This window comes from Sinocyclocheilus anshuiensis, unplaced genomic scaffold, assembly GCF_001515605.1.
Source record: "Sinocyclocheilus anshuiensis isolate Anshui unplaced genomic scaffold, SAMN03320099.WGS_v1.1 scaffold743, whole genome shotgun sequence".
Lineage (NCBI taxonomy): Eukaryota > Metazoa > Chordata > Actinopteri > Cypriniformes > Cyprinidae > Sinocyclocheilus > Sinocyclocheilus anshuiensis.
In genome coordinates this window covers 274289-282987 of record NW_015552601.1, presented here as the reverse complement: position 1 = coordinate 282987, position 8699 = coordinate 274289, and the positions used below count along the sequence as shown (strand labels likewise).

At 39.0% G+C, this 8699-nt stretch overlaps 1 protein-coding gene across 1 annotated transcript in view; it reads left to right on the top strand.

Annotated features, from left to right (window-relative positions):
• The window catches only part of LOC107665758 (ras-specific guanine nucleotide-releasing factor 2-like), a 37420-nt gene that overhangs the window by 20723 nt on the left and 7998 nt on the right, over positions 1-8699 (top strand). The window contains exons 14-21 of the mRNA XM_016456770.1: positions 534-937; positions 2394-2519; positions 4264-4353; positions 4495-4601; positions 6627-6739; positions 7904-7964; positions 8052-8155; positions 8259-8343. Of these exons, the coding sequence (XP_016312256.1) occupies positions 534-937; positions 2394-2519; positions 4264-4353; positions 4495-4601; positions 6627-6739; positions 7904-7964; positions 8052-8155; positions 8259-8343 (1090 nt within the window). The remainder of the gene's footprint in view (positions 1-533; positions 938-2393; positions 2520-4263; positions 4354-4494; positions 4602-6626; positions 6740-7903; positions 7965-8051; positions 8156-8258; positions 8344-8699) is intronic.

Here is an 8699-nt window from a genome sequence, read left to right as displayed (position 1 = left end):
GATGGATGGATGGATGGATGGATGATAGACAGACAGACAGACAGAACGATCGATAGAACAATCGATAGATAGATAGATGGATAGATAGATGGATGGATTGATGGATAGACAGAACGATGGATAGAACGATAGATAGATAGATAGATAGATAGATAGATAGATGATAGACAGACAGAACGATCGATAGAATGATAGATAGACAGACAGACAGACAGAACGATAGATAGATCGATGGATGGATTGGATAGACAGACAGAACGATAGATAGGACGATAGACAGACAGACAGACAGACAGACAGATAGATAGATAGATAGATAGATAGACAGACAGACAGACAGACAGACAGACAGAACGATAGATAGATGGATGGATGGATTGATGGATAGACAGACAAAACGATGGATAGAACGATAGATAGATAGCTAGAATGATAGATAGATAGATAGATAGATAGATAGATATTTTTGTAAGGGCAGATCTGGCTGTGCGGTGCATTTATTCACTTGTTTCCATCTTATGCTGATGGCTCAGGTCCCTCGAGCGTTTCTTCGCCACAAACCAAGGCCCCTGGAGCGGAGAGCACCTGAACAACAAATCCCCCAATCTGTCTCGCAAGTTCTCTTCTCCTCTGCCCGTCTCCATCCCCTCGCGCACCTCTTCCCCCATCCACCCGCGGAAGCTGTCCCTCAGCTCTCCTGTGAGCTGTAAGGGTGGAGCTCTGGACCTGTCGACGGCCACTTCTTCTGCGGCCAGCAGCCCGATGTCTCCCTACACCCCCGGCATCACCTCCCCTCCACCCACCTGCACCAGGGCCCCTCTGGACCTCAGCCGGGGCCCCAGCTCCCCCGAGCTCAGCCCCTCCACCCCAGAGGAGAGCGGGGAGCTGCCACGTATAGATGCCTTCTGTGGGAAGCTGCGACGGAGTATTCGACGAGGTGAGAGTCGTTCTGGGTCCGCTAACCTTCAGAAGGCAAATTCACTTCATACTGGATAGAAAATAAGATATATGGATTGATAGACAGAAAGTTAGATAGATGCACTATGTGCACAAAAGCATTGGGACACCTGACCATTACACCCACAGGGATTTAATGACAGTGCATTCTAAATACATACATATGAATATGGAGTTGGTCCCCTTTTTTCAGCTGTAACTGCTTTCACTCTTCTGGGAAGGCTTTCCATAACATTTTGGAGTGTTTCTGTGGGATTTTTTGCCCATTCATCCATGGACTCATGGTAGCTCAGTAAATAAAGCATTGTGTTTTAATTTTGTAGACCTGTTTAAATCCCACTATTGGGGCAGTTGTGGCCTAATGGTTAGAGAGTCTGGCTTGTACCCCAAAGGTCGCAGGTTTGATTCTCATTACTGAGAGGAAATATAGGTGTGAGGAATGAATGAACAGCACTCTCTTCCACCCTCAATACCCACGACTGAGGTGCTCTGGGTGTGTGTCAGTGGTGTCTGTGGGTGTTTTCTACTTGCTGCTGTGTATGCACTTGGATGGGTGAAAAGAGCACAAATTTTGTGTACACAAGTTACCATACTTGGCTACGTCACAAAAGCATTTGTGAGGTCAGGCAATGATGTTGGACAAGAAGGCCTGGCTCACAATCTCCATTCCAGTTCATTCCAAAGGTGTTCATTGGCGTTCATTCCTTTATGGACCATGCTTTGTGCACTGGGGCACAGTCATGCTGGAATAAGAAAGGGCATTCAAAGTTGGAAGCATATCATTGTCCAAAATATGCTGAAGCATTGACATTTTGAAGTAAAGGGCCAAGGCCAACCCCTTACCATTATCCCTCCTCCCCTAAACTTTACAGTTGGCACTCTGCATTCAGGCAGGTAATGTTCTCCTGGCATCCGTCAAACCCAGACTCACCCATCAGACTCTCAAACAGAGAAGCACGATTCATTACCCCACAGAACAGGTTTCCACTGCTCCAGAGTCCAGTGGTGCTGTGCTTTACACACTCCATTCAGCAGTTGCCATTGCACTTGGTGATGTGGGGCTTGCATGCAGCTGCTCGGCCATGGAAACCCATTCCACGAAGTTTTTGTGCTGATATTAATCCTGTGGAAGTTTGGAACTCTTCAACTCTCATTTGCATTGAGCCTCAGCAGTTGTAACCTGCTCTTTTACTTTAGGTGGTCTTCCGAGTTGCTGCTGTTCCTAAACACTTCCACTTTCCAATAATACTATGGAATATCTAGCAGGAATGACTTTTGCAAAGGTGGCATCCTATCACAGCACCATGCTTGAATTCTCTGTGCTCTTCAGAATGACCCATTTTTTCCCCAAGTGTTTGAAAAAGCAGACTTTATGGCTAGGTGCGATAGTGAAGATAGATAGATACATGACTGATGTTGTATGATGTTCCTGACAGCTGTACTGGAGTCAGTATCATTGGATAAGTTCATTCCTGAGACGACCACGTCCAGTGATTCAGGAGACATGTCTCCATGTCGTTCACCGTCCACCCCGCGACACCTCCGCTACCGAATGTCTGCAGGTACTGCCTTTCTCAATATTATATTTTCATTGATTATTTTAGCAGACTGTAAGCATTAAGTTATGAATTATACATATTGTACACTTCAGTAGCATTTTGTTTTTCGCTGAAGTTGGTCGAGGTTTCCTAAACCAAGTTCATAATTTTTAAAACCAAATTAAACAGGGTTTTTTTTATACTTTACCTTTACCAATCAAATGTTTGGACACACTTGACTGGAATATATTTAATTTTATTAAGACAAAAATATATTTTTTCTTTTTTAATAAAATTTTTATTTCATCATTTTTTTTTTTAAATGCATTAGTTGGACTGGATTGTGCAGGAAAAGCATAAATCAAAGTTCGGCAAATTAACTACTTCAGTACTGTTTAAAAAGCATCCCAAAATGCACCTCATGAAGTTGGATTAGTTTATTAACAATAAATACTCTGCATGGATTGGGAAAAAGGATATGAGAATACATTCCCAGCTAACAAAAATATGTTCTAAAAATGTTTAGCTTATGTTCCCATTAAAGGGATAGTTCACCCAAAAATGAAAATTTGATGTTTATCTGCTTACCCCCAGGGCATCCAAGATGTAGGTGACTTTGTTTCTTCAGTAGAACACAAACGAAGATTTTTAACTCAAACCGTTGCAGTCTGTCAGTCATATAATGGCAGTCTATGGGCTCCACGGCTTTGAGAGTAAACTTTTCCACTGCATGGTACGGCACGGTACGGTTCGGTATGGTTCACTTTTGGGGGGTTTTCCACTGGGTACAGTACCTGGTACCTGGTACTTTTTTTAGTACCACTTCGGTTGGGGTTCCAAGTGAATCGTACCATTACCAAAACGTGACGTGTAAACTCTGCTGATCACGGATTGGCCGGAGAGAATCGTCACTACCTGCGTCACTGAACTTGCGACACAAACACAACAGAACCGCTAGATTTAAATCAGCACAGCCAGCGAAGGATCGAACGCAACTGTTTTGAACGAGCGCACCTTTTTTTAACAACCAAAAAGTTTTGTTGTCTGTTGTGGAAGTACAGACGTTCCTCTCGTTGATAGCAGAGGAGCGGATCCAGCGAGAGCTTGATGGGGCGACGCGGAATGAAAAAGTTTTTTTAGGAGTCGTGGTAGTAGAGGCGGCGCAACTATAACGACATGTGAATAATCCCACCCACTATAAAGCGGTACTGAACTGCAGTGGAAACGCAAACCGTGCCGAGCCGAACCATGCCGTGCCGTACTGAGCCGTGCCAAGCCGAGTCGTACCACACAGTGGAAAAGCGCCAAAAGTCACCTACATCTTGGATGCCCTGGGGGTAAGCAGATAAACATACAATTTTCATTTTTGGGTGAACTATCCCTTTAAGTTCTCTGAACATTCAAAATTTACAGTTTTTTAAAAATGTTTTAACATGTTTTTTTTCTTGTTAAAGGAACATTCCATTTGATAATTTCGCAAACATTACTTTTGAATGTTCCCTGAACATTCCGAAATGTAACATTTAAAAAAAAAAAAACGCTAGACAAACTTCCAACTAAAATGTTTTGGAAGAAACACGTTCCATGAAGGATGTACTGTATAAAGAATGTTTTGAACAAACATTCTATTAACGTTACTGAAAGAATGTTTGTTGCCAGAATGTTCTGAGAGCGTTCCCCGTTAGCTGGATTAAACTCATATTTCAAAACAAGAAAATCAAATTTCCCATGATATGGTGACTTGTTTTCTCTGCTCATGTTCTCATAGGTCAGTCTCCCGATAGCTCCCGCTGTGCCGTGTCCCCCGCGTCCGCCTTCGCCACCGCCACCGCCGCAGCTGGACACAGCAGCCCGCAAGGTTAGAGACACTGATGGCTGATGACAGCTGCCCTGGCCGCTGAAACACATCTCCCATCGGGTCTTTGAGGAGTCGTGACACAGCTCTGGGGAGGCTTTCTCGTCCTCATCTAACAGAAATCTCCTACTGTGTCTCATTCAGGATTTACCAACCCTGAGAAATCCTACGACAAGGAGTTCCTCATCCGCAGGGCCGCTACCAACAGGGTGCTCAACGTCCTGCGCCACTGGGTTTCCAAACACTCGCAGGTTTGTTGACTTTGCATCATTTTCAGCCTGTTATTTAGTTCCTGATGTCCTGCCCTTGAGTGATTTCTCAGTCATAATGGAGACACATCTTGCAAGGAGGATGTAAGACACTACAGGTGAATAGGGTAAAAGTCTTGACTAATAGATATCACCATACTTTTTCATCAGTTGTTTTGTATTTGAAGTTTCCTTAAATGTTGTTGCAATGTTGCAAATGATGCATTATCTAATTAAATAAGCACTAATTTATATTTCCAAAACATGAATCTGAACATTGGATTAAGCCAGGTTCAAAATTCTTGTTTTGTTGACATATTAAAGGTTTTAGCCGAGGGGATTTTAGATTTCTATTTTAAAAAATTTAATATTATATAAAAAGATAGTTATCTCACCATAAATCAGAACGTACTGTCAACAGACAGAAAAAAATAAATTTTCACCATTTTTTTTTTGGAAATAAAATGTTCCAAAAAATATGAACAAACTCCTCTGTAAAAGCTTTCAGAACATAGTTATGAATAAAACGGTATATGCAAGTGGTAAAATATATACATACACAAATAGATAAAGTGTAATAAAATAAACACTTAAATATGTATATTGGATGTTTTCTTTCCAATATTCTGAAGACAGACATATGAAAGCTTGTCTCAGCCACAGAATAAAAAAAAAAGTTAAAAAGTTAATTTTTATCTCACAATTATGACTTACAAGTATTATAAGTATTATAAGATATAAAGAAAAGTCAAAATTGTGAGAAAAAAACACATAATTGAGAGAAAAGTCAGAATTATGAGATTTAAAAAACAATCGTGAGATGTAAATCAGAATTATGTGAAAAAAAGTAAAAAATTGCAAGATGTAAACTCACAATTCTGAGGAGAAAAAGTCAGAATTGTGATATATATTATCTCACAATTGCAGGAGAAAATGTCAGAATTGTGAGCTAAAAAGTTTTTCTAATTTTTTAATTCCACAGTGGAAACAAGCATCCATAAGATGTGTCATCGAAGCAAAATAAAATTGACCAGCGCCTGAAAAACTATGGTTTTGCCTGGTGTCTTACCTTAAAAAAGTAAAAAATATTGCTATTTTTCACTTTTTAGTGTCTCATTTGTAAATAGATTTCTCCATTTACTCTAAATCTTTCTGTCTTCAGTGGATCTCAACTGGTTTTGTATCAGGAGAGTGATTGGTGACCCGACATAAGTACCAAAATTGCTTATTGTAATAAAGTAAACAAAATGTCCTTAAACTCAAACTGTTGATTTACCATGCTATTCCACCTATGCATGATTTATTAGCTGCATTTTATGATTTGCATTTAGCATGTGACCCCATCAGGACAGACCTGCGGCCCACCAGTTTCAAACAGCTGCTGTGACGTGTCTCACGCCTTTGTCAGACCTGCTTTGTGCTTCAGTCCTTCATCATGTGCAGCAGTGACTGCGCTGAAATGTCAGCGGACCCCCGAGGGCCCCGCGCTGTTAACTCATGTCAGGAACAGAGCAGCATATCACTTTGCACTACAGCTACACGCATCCAGTCAAATCTGCTTATCTTTTAGAATGATTTCTAAAAGATCATGTGACACTGAAGTCTGGAGTAATGATGATGAAAATTCAGCTTTGATCATAGAAATAAAATACATTTTATAATATAACAAAATAGAAGTCATTTACACAGTCATTTTAAATTATACTATTTCACAAGATTACTGTATTTTTGGTCAAATAAATGCAGTCTTGGTGAGCAGAAGAGACTTCTTTCAAAAACATTGAAAAAAAATCTTAATTACCCCAAACCTTTGAACAGCAGTTACATGCACACAAACACCATTTTTGAGTCAGATTTGTACAAATCCATGCATCTGGGTTTACTCGCTCAGAGGACGAAAAAAGATTGACCGATGTTCATGTCCTTTCTTCAGCAGTAATGGTTGGGTTGGTCATGTTTACGTTCATGGAGTGCATGGATTACAGGAGCATCCTCCCTGAAGCACTGTGTTTGTGTTGGTCTGTGCAGGACTTTGAGATGAACGCAGAGCTGACGACGGCTGTGATCGCTCTGCTGGAGGAGGTGCTGCGAGATCCAGATCTTCTGCCGCAGGAGAGGAAGGCCGCAGCTAACATACTGAGGTGGAGAACATGTTATCTGTCAGTCCGACTGCATTTGTGTGCTTCAGCTGCGTGAGTGATAAATCTTTACACATCTGAGAGAATTAGTTTGATGTCTCGCTGAAAGGTGGGATAGTTCACCCCAATTTTATTTCATCTACTCACCCCTGAGTGAGTTGAAGCACTTACACTAGCATTCAAAAGTTCAAGGTCGGTAAGGTTGAATTTATTTGTTCAAAAATGCGATTAAAAACTTTAATATTGTGAGATATTATTACAATTTAAAATAAACTGTTTTCTATCTGAATATATTTAAAAATGTAATTTATTCCTGTGATGCAAAGGTGAATTTTCAGCATCATTACTTCAATGTCACATGAATGATCCTTCAGAAATCATTCTAATATGCTCATTTGATTATTATCAATGCTGAAACAGTTACTATTTGTGACCCTGGAGCACAAAAGCAGTCTTAAGTCGCTGGGGTATATTTGTAGCAATAGCCAAAAATACATTGTATTATTGATTTTACTTTTATGCCAAAAATCATTAGGACATTAAGTAAAGATCATGTTCCATGAAGATATTTTGTAAATTTCCTACTATAAATATATCAAAACTTCATTTTTGATTAGTAATATGCATTGCTAAGAACTTCATTTGGACAACTTTAAAGGCGATTTTCTCAATATATATTTGTTTTTTTGCACCCTCAGATTCCAGATTTTCAAATAGTTGTATCTCGGCCAGATATTGTCCTATCATAACAAACCATACATCAATGGAAAGCTTATTTATTCAGCTTTCATGTTATGCCTTGAGTCAGTTGACCCTTATGACTGGTTTTGTGGTCCAGGGTCACATTTTTGTGGAAACCATGATAAAAAACAAATTTCAGGATTATTTCATGAATAGAAAGTTCAAAAGAACAGCATTTATTTGAAATGGAATCTTTTGTAATATTATAAATGTCTTTACTATCACTTTTGCAGACTAAAAATATTAATTTCTTTATTACACCCAGATTTGGGGGGAATCTATGCAATTTTGTGAAATGGATTTAAATAGTAACATGCGCATTTAATGGGTAAACAAATACATCATATGTGATGAGTAAATAATTATATTTTTTAAATGTTCATTTTTAGTTGAACTACTCTTTTAGTAATTTTCATCTTTCCTCAGTGCACTTTCTCAAGAAGAACAAGATGATTCACAGCTGAAGATTGAGGACATTGTGCACATGGTTAGTGTGACTGCAGCACTGAAGTCTCTCTGATTTGTGCGTATAGATGTCATTTATTCATTCAGTGTAATTTTGTGTGTTCTCCAGTCCGACTGTCCAAGAGTCGAATGCTTTGAGTCGCTGTCGGCGATGGAACTAGCAGAACAAATCACTCTACTGGACCATATTGTGTTCTGGAATATTCCATACGAGTGAGTGTATCACTTTACTTTAGAGTGCTTTATTCTTAAATGGTTGGTGATTTACTATTTAGTAGCACTGCATGATGTTTAATAGAGATGTTTTACTTTCCAGGGAGTTTCTTGGTCAAGGCTGGATGAAAACGGACAAAAACGAAAAGACTCCATACATTATGAAGACCAGTCAGCACTTCAATAATGTGGGCAAAAATTATAAACTATAAACATATTATTATTAGTAGTAGTATTTTATAAAAATAAAGACAGAAATATATTACTGTTGTAAATTACAATTGTGCTGTAAAATAAATTAATATTTGATCATTCTAATAACAAAATGCGCTATGCTTGACTCAGAAGCATACAGTTATTTAATTAAACTGCAGTCTTTGATTAGATAATCGCAATAAGCTATATCACAATTATCGTGGTGCCTCTTTTATTTTAATTTTACATTTAATATAATGGTAACACTTTATAATAATAATAATAATATATGTGTATATATATAATTATAGATGTGACCCTGGACCACAAAACCAGTCATAAGGGTCAA